Source organism: Hippocampus comes, unplaced genomic scaffold (genome assembly GCF_001891065.2).
Source record: "Hippocampus comes isolate QL1 unplaced genomic scaffold, H_comes_QL1_v1.1 scaffold257, whole genome shotgun sequence".
Lineage (NCBI taxonomy): Eukaryota > Metazoa > Chordata > Actinopteri > Syngnathiformes > Syngnathidae > Hippocampus > Hippocampus comes.
The window spans coordinates 1043314-1059210 of NW_017804972.1; the positions used below are offsets into that span (position 1 = coordinate 1043314).

The following is a 15897-nucleotide window of genomic DNA, read 5'->3' on the forward strand; positions in this document are numbered from 1 at the left end:
TATATATATATATATCTCACAAATCTCAAATATCCTCCTGACTACCAGGGAAAAAAAATGTTGTCCAATCACATTTATTTTGAAATTCCCCAATCTATGTGAAGTAATTGGACTACTCCAAAAGAAATTTTTGAAATCCCACTACATTTTTTAAACAGGCTCAAATACACTTAAAACAACTCAAACAACACTTTATCATGTGCATAAGAGTCTTATAATTAAAATGCCAACAGCATTTCAAGACAAAATGTGTTTGGTAAAAAGTATTACTTTTCTTCTTCCCATAAAAAGTGCTTGCACTGAGGGAAGCCATCATTGGAAAGCACTAAATGTCCTCTTTAGAGTAACAAAAGGAATTAATGCAATTGGATGCACTGGGTGGGAGATATTTAGGTTTACAAATGTCCTCTACAGAGGACAAATTTGAACTACTGGTAGTCAGGAGGATATTCACAAAGATAGCTTCTCTCTAAAAATGTCAGTACCCTTTTCTCCTCACTAGATTTTTTTCAGATTTTGATTGATGTACTTATTTTTTTATTTTAACCAAGTAACTTGAAGTGTCTGTGTAGATTCTCAGTCATCCACGTCATTGTAATCACAGCAACTCATAATTCGGAAGTCATTTGAAGACTTGCATACTTTTCTCGAGTTACCGACAGGAGGTGAACGTTTTACAAAGTTCTTTTGGATTGTTCAGCATTGTGGTAAAGTTTCTCCCTGTCAGGTCGGACAACTCAAGTGCGATCATTATGAAGTCTGATTTGTAAAGATTCTGAGTTGACATTGAAGTCATCCTGCTGTAACATGAGCAGTATATGATTGGGTAAGAAACTCAACAGGACAATGCTTAAGAATGTGTGCCTGTGTAGTTTCACAACTGGAGATATAGTATTTCCCAGTGCAAGTGTCAGTTGGTGTTCAGTCATTTTCAGTTTACTGAATTTCTCATTGATTCCGTCACTACTGTTGGTTATCTTATCCGTCTGTTTCAGAGTCTTGAACTGTATTTGAATGGCACGTTTAAGGGAATATTTCCTATTCGGTACAAATCATTTTGTGTGTTGGGTTGAAACAGTGTACAACTCACTAAAAGTTAAACCAGGAAACGGTTCCCCTTGCCACAAGCCAGGAAATGCATCATCCTCTGACTGACACACACAGACACACACACAAACATATGCACTGTGGCACACCCCTCCTTACACACAAGCAGACATCCTGCCCAGTTGTTGCGTGTCATTGCTGAACTGCCAGGTCTCCAAGCAACAGGTAAAAGAACAGTTCTCTTCTTCCTGTGTTTAGACCCCTTAAACTCTTACGTGGTTGGATCAGTGACATTATTCATGTTTGCATTTATTTCTTTATTTTATTCCATTGTAAAACTTCTGTCTTGGTTGGCACTCCAGATCTGGATATGTAAAAACAAGTATACATTCAACTGGGATTTTGTTCATCTTCTTGGAGGAGATTGATGCGGATGAATGATGACAATTGTTTAATTTTGTTTTGAAATGGCAAGTTTTGGTCTTGGTATTTGTTCCTCGGTTCCTTGGTTACTTTGCGTTTGGGGAAGTGGAAAGGAACATACGGTACAATTCGGTGTATCAGAGGTGACCAAAAGCCTTGGCTCCTGTCAATACTGCCATTTATTATGACATTTAAGTTTAGTCTTGCAAGAGTATGACAAATTGGAGCAACACGTTCCAGAAAACATCATGATGTATATATTAGGAAAAAAAGATTTTATATATATAGTGTGTGTGTGTGTGTGTGTGTGTGTGTGAGACAAAATAAAAAAAAATAATAATAATAATACATACCTGACACATCAGATAAGCACAAAATAAAATAAAATGTTCAGAAAAGTATCATAAATTGAGTATTGATGTTTAGGAAAGGACAGTTTAGGAGTTCACCTTAAAAAAATAGACCACTCCCATGTAAAACTGCTTCACTTTGAGAGTGGATGATGGCTCAGCATTCCTACATTTCCTTTTATCAAATGCTGCACATTTACCTTATATTATGAAGCACAGTCAATGGTATACAGACTTTAAATTATGCATCCAGTGATTTATGTTTGCATTGTGTGAGGGCTTCCAGACATCAGCCTAGCGTATGCCTCGAGGAAAGTTTACAACAGAATGTCATGGATCTAGAGCCTCGACAGACACACCCATTACAGAGTGAAGTGAGGTTACTGTGTCAGCTGGCGACTTGGAAGGAAAGTATCTTCATATTATTGGAGTTAAATACTGACGATATTACATTAATTGAAATCCAGCTTTGACAGCTGCCATGACTTCTCCACGTATGTAATCTTCTCACTTTAGACTGACAATATGTTATTCGTAAATGAAATGTACAACATTATTGTGCATGCTATCCCTTAGTGGCTGAATAAAGATGGAAAATAATCTAGTCCCCCCCCACTTATTATTGCAATTTAATTTGCAGTTTATTTGGGGGATTTGTTTTTCAGGTCCTTTTTCTAATGTAATTTTCAAAAATTAATCTCCAACAACAAACAATATTGACCTAATGGGCATTGTAGAATACAGATGTAAAGGTAAATGAAGCATTCATTAATATGAAAGACTGTATATCTACTACAATTACAGGTATGAATTTACTAAATATTTTGACGGGCAGCTTGGTCAGTGTTCACCACGACAGTTTAACATCGGCCACACAGGTGTATTGTAAACATAAATACTGTACATACTATTCTGTAAAGGCGCAAACTCAAGTGCAGATTACAACAATCATGTAAACAAATCAGCGGCTTTGGCACTTTCGGCATATCACTTTCTTTCATGAAACATGATCCAGAATGTAAACGTGGATTGCACTTCTAAAATCAACCGATAAACAATAATCCGGTGGCACTTCCACTTCCTACACGTTACTTCATTTCATGAAACTTGACAGGTAAACATGGACTGCACTTCTTAAATCGCCTACTCTTATATAAATGGATCAATAAATAAAATATACATGGATAAAATTAACGCCTACTCGCTCTCCAGTTAGTAACATCACACCCACCGGAAGGAAAGGAATGATCATGCCTACTTAAAGATGGCATCTCATCATTAAACATCTTATCGAACTGACTTTTGGTTTGAAACAGGGTTTTATTATTCCATAATCAGGAAGTTTTAACCATGCGAGGTGAAAAAGATAAGCTGAAAGCAAGAGTGGCTGAAAGCAAGCACTGCGGCATTAGCTTAGCATTCTGGGAATCCCTCCCCCCCCCCCGCCTCCACTCTACTGTCAATAAAGTAATGAGCATTTAAACCACATCCTCTAAGATTACAAAATCACGCTTCTTCAAAACGTGATTACATTTCAAGTGCAGTTTACCATTCGCCCCTTGTGGCGATACCTGTTACCATGAGTGACTGGAAAGGTTTGTTTTGAGCAGTAAAATCAGCTAGAAATGTGAACAAGACGCAATGTGGTGTATTCCAGGATACTGATTGATCTGTAATGACTTTGGTGTCCAAATATTGCCTTGGGATTTTTTTTTTTATGTGATCTGATTGAGGGTTAATGGCCAACATGAAAACTTGAATTGACATTTACTAATTGACTGGAATTTAAAATTGCTAATGGCCATGCAAGTGTAAAACATACGAAAAGCGGTCTTATTAATACATGAAAGCAATTCAAGACAAACTGTACACCCTCTTAACGTCAATGACAGATGAAGAGGGCACACGAAATGAAATCCAAGATGCGCTTCAAAGGTGATGCCTCAGAATTCAACCGAACAAGGCAATTGCAAACAAATTGCAGTCGGCAGCTCACACCCTCGCACCTGCCGATTGACCCACGCACTCATACCTAGTCGTTGCAACGTCAAAGCTGCAACACCTGGTGTATATATTGGGAAATAATATTTTGAAGCACCGCATGTACTGTATTTATTTTTCATTGATACAGAAACAGCATGGTTGCAATTGTCAAGAAAGAAATGGTGTGTTGTCGAAAGTGATTTTTTTTTTCATCTTAGTCCTGAAAACCAAACCATCCGACATTGCATTGTGATCTCTGAAACAAGGGTTCCCTCTGTCTTCAACTGAGCAGGAAACCTGTAAAAGCGTAGTCTGATGTTTCCCTTGGCGATTGTGGGAGCGAGGCGTTGCTGCACCACCTAACACAGCAATGGTCCACCACATTTCAACTTTATGAAATATTACAAGAACTCAGAGGGAACGTCATGACAGTGCATGTCTTGAGTTCTACGTTGTCGTTCAGTCACCTCCAAAATGGCAGATACGTGGATGAAGACACTGATGATGACGCGCATTGCACGTTCCCCACTGAAAACAACTGGGGGCGTGGGGGCTGCAAAAAGTATGTTTGTGGGATGGGGTTTGGGTAAAAAGTGCATCAATCCATCCATTTTCTGTCTCTTAACTGGAGCAAAAAGTGAGAATGACAAGAGTGAGTTTCTTTTCAGAATGAAAGTTAGATTCAGCTACTATGTCTGTAATGGAGACACATGAGCGTCAGTATTTTCTCTGTTCACATTGACAGACAGGTCAGCCACGACAGGGTAAATGATTCTGACAGAAAAGAGGGGGGAGGACAACGCAAAGGGGAGGTGTTCCTCTCCACATGGGGATTAGTGGAAGCTTCTTGGCCAATTTACATGTGAATGGATCCCGGTGCTGCTTTTAGCCACCAAAACCCCCCTCTCCTTCCCTCTCTTTGGCCGGCTCCTCACACTACTCCTCACATCAGGGAGAAACAGAGAGCGTGAGGCAGTCAGAGTGGGAACGATACAAAAGCAAGCGTGCAGGACATCACCGTTGTTGATGTGTTGGACAAACTTTGAGAAAGGAGTGTTCAAATACACCATAACCAAAAGCGAGTTCTTCTGAACCGTTCCCTGAAGAGGCTGCCAGAGCATCGCACAAGTGGGAATTTTGAATGGTCGAAGGTAGGAATTTTCTTTTTGTTCTTGACATCCCCCATGGGTATCAATGGGGTACGCTCAGTCTCTTGGGCGAACAATGAAAGCTGACAGGACTGGTCCATTTTGGCGCTCAGAATGGGGAAGGAGGGAAGGGGGCTGTTGAGCAAACCTCTTTGAAACTCTTGAATCAAACAGTCCTTCAAGTAAGTTTATTGTGGCACGCAAGAATCTGCGATAAATTCAACCTTAAGCCTTGCTTATTGGTTTAAGATGGCACTGTCAAATATTCTGTGTATAAATTGTGTATCATGAATAAAATTACCATTTTAAGGAGATCCTGTATATGTAATTTGCCTTTGAGGCCATTAAAAAGAAAATATGCCTAAACCTATCTAGATAAATTATATCAGTATTATTTTGGCTCAAAGCATGAATCCTACTTTTAATGTTTACTCTCCAATAGATTACTTATTGTCCAAATTAATATCCATCCATCCATTTTCTAATCCGCTGACCCTCACAAGGGTCGCGGGCATGCTGGAGCATATCCCGGCTGTCTTAATTGGTTGCCAGCCAAGCGAAGGGCACACATTGACGAACAACCATTCGTACTCAGAATTCCAAAATAATACTACTTTCTGGAAAAAAAAAATGGGTCCAAAACCCAATTAGATCACAATGACATTGCAAATAAAGGGAAACAACAAATCATTGCAATTTGAGCCACATTGCATAAAATTTGACTTCTTCTTTCAATCCATCATAGCAATTAATACGGCATGTATCGATACATTCGTATATATTGTACAGTACTCGATGAAATGGGCGGCATGTAGGTGCCCAGAGAGCTATAAGGAGTTGTTAGTGCCTTGTCTTTGCTCAGTTTTAAGTGACTACATTTGCATATGGTCAACAACCCCTTTAGAACATGAATATTGGCAGTATTTGGGTTTTTAAGGTTCATGGACAGGTGTGCAAAAATACAAATATGCTCTTATTCTGATTTATTTCTTCATTGAATCCATTAGAGTGAATTCAGCCAGCACACATCATTGGCGACACGGCGACAGAATGAATATTTTTCAAGCATCATCTCAGGGGTTTCACAATGAGTAGCTTGTGTAACTTGTGCATACCGTGTGCAGATTTAATTTCCCTCACAGGATGAATGAAGTATACTGTATATCTATCGATCAGTCAAGATTAGAGCCAAAATCCGCTTCTTCAACGTATCTTAGTAATCGTCTCATGACTCATGGTGCATCATAAATTCAGGCTGAGCGTCAGATGTCAGTGCCCCGGGGGGAAATGTGTTGCATTCATTGGTTTTGCACCCAGTATGTCATCTGTTGTGCGTCATCGAAAATGTTGAGGTGTACACCTTTTTTTTCTGTGCAATTGCAGATCTTTCTGTTACATATTTGTCATCTTACGGCGGACTTTCAGACTACGACCCAATTTCTATTAATTAACACTTGGGACATAAACATTGATTTACTGGTCACAAAACGAATTCTGTCATGCAGTATGAGAACACCAGAGTTGTATACTCAATTTATCTTATCAAATAGTACGGATGAACATGTTTGTGCTTACCCGTGACTCCGGTGTGGATAAGCTGTTGAGAGAATGGCTGGATGGATGTTTGGCAATGTGTAGTTTAGTGTCAATGAAAGGCTCGAGACAAGTTTAGTTTGACGAGGTGGCATGTCTTGCATCCAGACAAAGGACAATGACGAAAGACAATCACTGGATCTGCTATCACTAACCGTATATAATACAGGAGGATGTCAACAACAACATAAATATTATCTTTTTCATCTCAATACAGTACATATTGAATTTGAAAAGTGCCCCTGCAAGTTTGTAAAATATTTGGCGTTTTGACGAGGGGCAAAGCATAAAGGGCAAAAGGTTTTCCATCTACGTTTGCCAACAATTCATAAATCTGCATTCTTTCACAGTCTCATTGTCTGTAGTAGGTCAGGTTAAGATCCGCCCAAATGATTTTTCACAATCATTCTCTCATTTTCACAAGCTTATCCAGATAAAGGACAGCCATGTTAACACATTACTGGGGACAAAACTTCTAAAGTTTTGAGATATTTTGAGGTGCAATGAAAGCCGGTCTCTCACTGTCTTCACACCGTTTTGTCTTCTAATGTTATTTGTTTCACTAAAGACAACGCCCCTTCACTGCCCAAAAGTTTCAGCACAGCCGTCGCCTCTTCTAAGGGGCCAAGTCTGCTCTTTGTCAAAGCATTAACACCTAAAATGAAGTCAGTCTCTCTCGGGAATTATTTATTTATTTATTTATTTTTGGTCTGAGTTTTCCCTGCATGCTGCCCTATGAAGTACCAGTCCAAAGAGGGAGGGTTGAGAACTCAAATTTGCTGTTAGGGAGTATCACAAGCATCTGAAGAGAGGCTGATGTTTAAGACCTGAGACTCGCATCCGTTTGTGATGAAAGCATTTGGCGTTGTCGTGCTGACGTTGTCACATCTAATCATCGGAATGCTAAAAATGCTGTATGCATGTGCATTTCGTAGGCGGTGATGTCCCGCTTTTGATGAGTTCTGTCTCAAAGAGACAAGTGAATAGATGCTGACTTACCAAGACTGATGTACCAATTAGCTGGGGACAAAGTATGTGAACCCATGGGCTAATTAGAGAGATAATCAGAGCCAGGAATCGCCTGACCTCGAATCCAATCAATATGATCAGATGGATTTGTTTGTAAAAGCTACCCTTCCTGATACACATCCAGAGGTGGGCATTTACACCTCTCCGACAGCATCGATGGAAGACCTGCCAGTTCGTCACTGATCAACTCCCCTTTCCTGGTGGACCGACAATTGTCAGTTACTTTGAAACACTCACCCGAAAAAGCGCAGACGGCAACATTTTTGGGGAGGAGAAGCAGGATGTGGAATTTCCATATTTTTAGTGTGTAAAGTGGTCCAAACTGTTTCTAAATGAATAAATGATATTCTCATAAGAAGCTTTTTATTGACATTCTTAAAATAGCGATGACGAAATGTAATTTAGTGATGGAGGCTTATTAAAAATAACAAAGACGGATTGACAGACTGGGCTGGGCCAAAATAATGACACCTGACACTGACGGACTTCTGGTTCCGACAAAAGTTCACTGGCACGCCTACCACTGTAAATATCACACACAAGTTGTGTGAATTTGTGGAATTTGCTCCAACGGAACTGGGTTTGTCTACTCTGACTTGGATCAAGATCACATGATATATGAAAATACAGGTAATTCCAAAGAGTCCACCTAATTTTTCTTGCAACTGTGTATGACCTAAAAGGGGAAAATAAGCAATTGACGAACATGTGCCTCATTTTCTGACAAGGCGGCTTGAAAATTAAATTTTTTCGTGTCGTTTGGACAAGGTTGTGTGAACGGGAATCATTTTTAACAACTTTTGACAGATGTCGAGGCTGAGTGGTGAGCACTGTTGCTATATAGCAACTAGGAGATTGAATCTTTGACGTTCCTGGCCTTTCAATGTCTCATTTTCACATTCGGAATGTTTGTGTGTGGTACTTCTCCCACTGTTCAAAACAGGCACCGTGTTGGAACGTGATTCAGCCTGAGCTTCCCCAACCTCACACTGCAGTATTTTGGCCCATACTATATTTGTTTCAGAAAAAAGAGGAGCTAAGTGTTACACCATTTTTTCAGATAGTCCTTCATCTCAAAGCATGATCAAAACAGTAGTGGGTGTGTGAACAGTTGTGCACTTAAAAACCGTGAGAGATCATGGTTGTCTGCGATTACAGAATACGTGTATATTTTTCTCATTTCATTTGTGTGTCTACTGTTTGAGAACCACTGATCAGTCTGAGAAAAAAAACCCTACTACTTTTGCTTCTCTAGCTGTGCAAAACCAGGACACAAAAAGGAAGAAGTCAATGTGTGTAAGTTGCATGTCCTCTTTGTTGTGTTCTAAATGTGTTTGTGTCGGTTCCTTCCCTACAATACGTGTTTGCCTTCGGTTTTTTTCTGTCCTTAGTCAATAAGTTTGTGTCCATTTCTCTCCGGCAATCTGACACACTGTTTGCATTTCACAGACATTACTAGTCATTACACACTCTGTCTGAGTGGGTTTAAGTGCACATATATTGTTGACTTTGTCTTTTACATGCCTGAGTCTCCTCATTATCCTCCTCGGAGGAGGAAAAAAAATAATGCTGCATGTAACTACCACTGAAATAATATACACAGTTTAAACTGATGTCAAATCTAGTTGCCACGTGCTTCACGTAAAAATGAATAAAAATAAACTTCTGTGGAAATTTATCCCAAATATATCAACATGATTTAACTCGGCGTTTGTTCCAGATATTAAAATAACTATTGTTTTCATGTTAATATAACAATGATTATTCATATTCTGAATCAAGTGATCACTAAATAAATTGTCCTTAATACATCTTTTAAATGTTGGTCTTTGGAAAACCTCACATTGTGCAAAATAAGTGTATATTTAACTTTTATTAAAATAATATGAAAGCTTATTGCAGTATTTAAAGAAAAACCAGACTTAAATGTGTTTCACTCGAACTCTGTCACTACTCATCAGGATTACCTGTGTCCCAATGGGTTTACAGTTGGATATTTTTAGCTGATTAAATGATGCAGCTTAACACTTCGGGGTAGCCTCAGCTTGTGTGTGTGTGTGTGTGTGTGTGTGTGTGTGTGTGTGTGTGTGTGTGTGTGTGTGTTTGTAGTTTATGATGGCGTTGCCTTTCGCCTTTTTTTTTGTAATAAACACAGCACTGCATTGTCTCACTCAATAAGTGGCTTAGCATCGAACTTCATTACACACACACACACACACACACACACACACGCACGCACGTGTTCAAGCGCACGCACACACAGACACACACACACGTACAGGCATCTGCCAAGTCTCAGCCCAAACTTGTCGGGAATTTATGTACAAATAATTACTTTTTAATAGCCGCTAATGTGATTTCCTGCCAAAGAAATATTCAAATGTATCTCAGGCAGTCCGGTATATTATCTGCCTGCAGCTATGAAAGCGACATAGGGGAGACAGTGCAGGGAAGACGGATTATTGTTTGTGTTGTGAAAATAATTATTTCAGCCCTTGTCATCTGCGCAGAGAAAATGGGAGATAATGCATTTCTCTCCTTTATTTTGTGGCTTGGTCCTGCTTGATGCAGACACTTGAGTTCCATCAAGCAGAGCTTCCATGCACTCCCTTTTTTGATGGAGCATTTTTTATGCACATAAATATTGAACGTGAACAAAATAATAATAATAAGGATAATCTTTTTGCCAAAATGTACTTCTTTAAATACGTACAATCAATCTGTGATATAGAAACACTCCTGCATCACCTCCTCTGTCTTGAGACCAAACAGTCGCAGTCCTGTTGGCTGCCTGCAAGTAGTGGGGGGAAACACAACAAAGTACATGAAACAAAGAGGAAATAAAGAAGGTGAGATGGAGCTATTACCGCAGGCTGTTGATTTTCAATCCCTGGAAGTGATTAATTTCGCACATACACTGGATATAAAAAGTCGAATCATCCCTGTTCAAAACAAAAAATGTTTATGAAAATGTATTACCAAGATAAATCATTTCAAAACTTTTTCATTCATTAATAAGACCTATAACCTGTACAACTTCACAGAGAGAGAAACAATTGGGGAGAAGTAGAAATAAAGAAATGAGATGTCGTCGCACAAATGTGCACACCCTCTTATAACCGGGGATATGGCCGTGTGCAGAATTAACCAATCACATTCAAAAGCTCATATTTTTTTTTCCGAAAACCTGGCCGTTCAGCACAGGTGTGTCGACTTCTTGTCTCTGCTGAAAGTCATTCTCACACACATGCCTCAGTCATGCATTTGTGAGCGGACACGCATATGCACTCAACTGTCAATCCTCTTACAACACAGACCAGACTACAGACCCAGACTGCACACAGACTTGTGATACTTCACTGGTCAGGTAAGCCTGGAAGTGTCTGTGCCACATTGAGTTTGCTTGTCATGGTGAACACTGGCAAGCTCTTTCTCAATTTTGCATCCCTAAAATTCGAGAAATTCTATATAAATGAAATCATTCATGTTTAATACTGTAGTAATGTTTAAACAACAAAAATACAGCATCCACCCCTCCTTGCCTCAAATGTGTTTTGTTCGTTTAATTGTAGGGCACTATTATTATGTTAAGTTGGCGTTGACTGATGGGTTGTTTTTTTTTCGAGTCAGGAAATGTTTCAAGTGGTCAGAGACAGACACACTGTCTTCTGTTTAAATTGGAATGAAAGAAGCAAGCTGTTGTATCATGTGAATTAAAGCTAATACATTAAAGCTAAGGTGCTGCTGACAAGTTTCAGACACTGACTGGATACTCATGAAGACCATAACTCCTGTTAGGACACAGAGGGAGGGAGGAGCAAACAGATGGGCTTGTTTTTCATGTTGTGCACTGCATCACATGTCAAGATCCTAAAAATATGTCAAAGGTCCAGTTTTGTTGTTTTTAGCCCTTTCAGGGACGGCCGTTACTACAGTGGACAACTTACCATGTTATCAGGTTACAGGGTGCATGAAAGGGTTAATGCCGGAAGGGTTAGTACTCGGGTGCATGAAAGGGTTAATGCCGGAAGGGTTAGTACTCACTGTAGGAGCTGGTTTCATCCAGGAAAAAAAAAAATACTGTTAATATTTACATTGAAGTGCTGCTGTATAAAAAAAAAAAAACATGTTCCCCCAGAAATTTGTTGGCTTACAATACATTTGTTTTATAAATATGAGACTTTCCTCTTTCATCATGGCTTAACATGTAAATAACCTTTATCTGATTTGATTATGGGCGGCTCGGTGTCGAGTGGTTAGAGCGTCAACCTCACAGTGCAGAGGTCGTGGGTTCACTCCCACTCTGGCCTTCCTGTGTGGAGTTTGCATGTTCTTCCCGTGCGTGGGTTTTCTCCGGGTACTCTGGTTTCCTCCCACATTCCAAAAACATGCAAGGCAGGCTGATCAAACACTCTAAATTGTCCCTACGTGTGAGTATGAGCGTGGATGGTTGTTCGTCTGTGTTTGCCCTGCGATTGGCTGAGAACCGGTTGAGGGTGTCCCCCGCGGACTGCCCGAAGATAACTGGGATAGGCTCCAGCATGCCCCGTGACCCTTGTGAGGATAAAATGGATCGGAAAATGGATTGGTGATTTCGACACATACTTTGGCCCAAAAGTGTTGTGATTTTTCTTTCATAAATGTCGGAATAAATCAGTGAAGTTTATCTTGCTGAGCTGGGATCTGAGCAGCCCTAAACCTCTGATCCTTCAATTGCCTCCGATGTTTGGTGAGTGGTGTTAAAGCGGGCGTTAATAACACTAATGTGTTAAATTGCATGACATTTGTTGAGAGAATTTAAAGTGAATCTAAGGGAAAATGTTACATTTCAAACTTTAGGTGAATAGAGAATAGATGTGGAAAAATGACAATTCATGAACACAATTATTCCAAACTCTTATACAATTAACCTCCAATCTATATCTGTGTCTTTGTTTCACAGCAAGTGCTGGAGATCTGAACGTAGAAGTACCTTCCCTGATGGAGGAGAGAGAGGAGGAGGAGAATGGCATCATGGGTGAAGAGCAAGTCCTAGAGGAGAAGAGTGAAGCAATACTAGCAAGCACGGTTACAGAGAATTCTGACAAAGAAACTCAAGCAAATGGTGTGGAAGTCCATGCAGAGGTGGAGGAGAAAGAAAAGGAGAAAGGAATGGAGGAGGGAGAGATGAAGAAAGAGGTGGAGTCAGAGGTGAAGGTGGAAATGTGCCAATCTGTCCCAGACTTGCAGATGAGTTTCATCCGTGGCAGTGACCTGTTTGGCTATGTGGGCATTGAGGCAGTGTTGGACCAGATGAGACACAAGACCATGAAAGCTGGCTTTGAGTTCAACATCATGGTGGTTGGTACGTGCCAAATCTGTGGTTGATTACACGTTTGATTGTTATTATGATTAGGACCCCCACAAATTTGTGGTTTGGCATTTGCAAATTATTCCAGTTATTAATTTTATTGAAACCTGTCGCTCGCTCTTGACAAAAAAAACAAACAAAAAACACAAAAAAAACCCCCACAATATTTGCGATTTTCTATTAAGTGGCAAAAAAAGTCAGATTTTTTTTTTTTTGTCTCCAAATACTGGCTACACAGGGTGGTTCAGTCAGTGATTAGAGTGGTGAAAATTTGCTGGAACAAGTTATTCACTGATGTTAGGACTGTGAGCGATATGGTGGAAAAGTGCATCACAACATAAGCAATTCAGATCAGTTCATCAATACAGTTTTTATTTATTTACTTTGTTTTTTACCTAATCAGAATTTTAAAAAGTATGACATACAGTAATCCCTCATTTTTGCGGTTAATTGGTAACAGACCCCCCCCCCCCACCCCCAAAAAAAGACAGCAAAGGAGGATTTGATCCCTGCCCAAGGAATTTTTGTGTTAAATGTGAACCGGGATTTCACGGCTGTTCCACAGTATGTTATCACCCTCTGGTGGCCAAGGTTTAAGACTACAGGCAGTTGACAACAGACCAGTTACAGTCAAACCTCGGTTTTCGTCCATAATCCGTTCCAGAAGGCTGTTCGAAAACCGAAATTGTTCGAAAACCGAAACCACGCTCTTTTAAAAAAAAAATGTTTTTGAACACGTCTGCTCACGATGGAAAGCGACACGAGGAAGCGTCACTTCCTCGTCTACCCGAGGAAGCGTCATTTCCTCGTGTAAGGAAGGCGAGAGGAGTCGAGTGGCGCATTCAAGTGCGCTCAGTTTGGTTGAGAACCGAAATTTGTTGGCCATCTGAGGCATAAAAAACTCGAAATTTTTGGTCGAAAACCAAATTGGTCGAGAACCGAGACGTTCGAAAACCGAGGTTTGACTGTATGTGTATGTACATGCGGGAGTAAACTGGATGGGAAGAGCCCCTGTCCACCATGTCGTATGTCTGTCTGATCACTGATGTTATTGCAAGCAAGAAACATCATTGGTACCAGCATGTTTAAAATATTTAAACAGGATTTTTACTTTGCATACTTGAGACAAAAATGACAAGAGGTCACGTATTTACTTAATTCTTTAATTGTAAAACCTAAGGTTTCTTTTTTTATCAGACAATGGTCTTTTTATAGTGAAGAAGAAAAAAAACCTTGGTTACCGAGCTGACAGTTTGGACTGTCACTTCAGCCTGAGATGTCACTGCTTCCTTGTGACGTATCTAAAAAAAACAGCTGACCAGGTTGGAAACCTTCAAAATAAGGCTCCCCAACCCGGCCAAGGCTGTGAACCAAGTCCCCACCTCCGCCGCTGAAGCAGTTTGTCTCTGTTGATGGTTCCATCTTCGACGAGCGGGCTTACACGCTCCCACACAGCCGGGACGGATTGCTTCAGCAGCAGCAAAGGGGTTTAGAACGCAGCTTAACTAATCAAAAAAAGTTATTGTTTAAACAAAAAAAAGTGAGCAAGACAAGGGAAATGCTGTACAAGCAAGACAAGGGAAATGCTGAGTGAGGCTGCCATGTGCGCAGCCAATCAGCTCACGGTATAAATCCGCTGCTCCGTGTTCTCATTGGTTGATGTCGCACCCGGAAAAAAACATCGAAGCCGCAAAACTTGAAGCGCAAAGTGGTGAGGGATCACAGTATGTTATAGATCAGGGGTGCCCAACCTTTTTTGTCCCAAGGGCTACTTTTCAAGGAGCCAAACTCTGGAGATCTACCAATCCAGTGTCAACATCTGACACCACCGCCCCCCTCCCCTATACACACACATTAGCACTAAAAGTCCCAGGGCCAAGCCATTTGGCTTTCCTACATAGAATGCCCAAAGGGCAGCCAACTGGCCAACTTCGTTTCACCATTGATCTGCAAATGAGGAAAACTCTGGTGTGAACAACACAACTCAGCAATGACTGTTCGCATGCTAACCTAAAGAAAACCACCACATTCCATTTGAACAAGGTGGGGGAAGCGCCTCACCTTCCTGCGTTTACAGAACAATGTTGACAAAATGGATCGTTGAGTTGTTGGTTTTGTTGTTGGTCCTCTGGGCATTCTGGAGGGGTAAGAAAATCCTGGGACTTCTAGTCTAATCTGCATGATGAGCAATAGCCATTACTGACCTAAATATGAACCAAACAGAAAAAAAAAAACAGCGACGAAACAGGTAGATCTCTGTTTGGATTGGACTTGATGATGTTCATGTGCGAGAAAGCAGACTCGTACAAATAGATTGATCCAAAAAGAGCTGTCAGGTTCAAAGTACATCTTCTGAGATTGGGATACTTCTCTGCCACCGGTAGTTTCCAGAACACTACAGTGATCCCTCGCTATTTCACGCTTTGATTATCGGGGCCTCGGTGCATGGCGTTTTTTTTTTTCCAAAGTACTGTATTCAGAAAAAATGCAGAATGAATCAGAGGTTTTGTGCATGGCTGTAACTTGATTTGTTCCCAGCGCCAACATCAACCAATGACAACACGAGTCGATCTATCCCATGATGCACAGCCATGTTGATTGGCAGTCTTATACGTCAGGGGTCCCCAACCTTTTTTGCCCCACGGACCGGTTTAAGTCAGACAATATTTTCAGGGACCGGCATTTAAGGTGTGGCGGAAATAATACAACAAAATAAGATGGTATGAGCTGCATGAAAACTGTGGCGTTTTCGAAATATAATAATAAACACAAAGAGCGTCTAATCTGGCCGCAACACTCCGATCGCGATGGCAATGTTTAATGCCTTCAAAATACAATACAACGCAAATTCAAAGTGCATGAAAATGACGACTCACCACAGCACCGAGCTTGATTTTCTGCAACCAGACGGTCCCATCTCGGGGTAATAGGAGACAATGACACCTCAAGTGTGTGGTTTATGTCCAGTCTACTT

At 40.5% G+C, this 15897-nt stretch overlaps 1 protein-coding gene across 1 annotated transcript in view; it reads left to right on the top strand.

Annotated features, from left to right (window-relative positions):
- The window catches only part of LOC109529141 (uncharacterized), an 86209-nt gene that overhangs the window by 57070 nt on the left and 13242 nt on the right, over positions 1–15897 (top strand). Inside the window, exon 4 of the mRNA XM_019892352.1 lies at positions 12516–12917. Within this exon, the coding sequence (XP_019747911.1) occupies positions 12516–12917 (402 nt within the window). The remainder of the gene's footprint in view (positions 1–12515; positions 12918–15897) is intronic.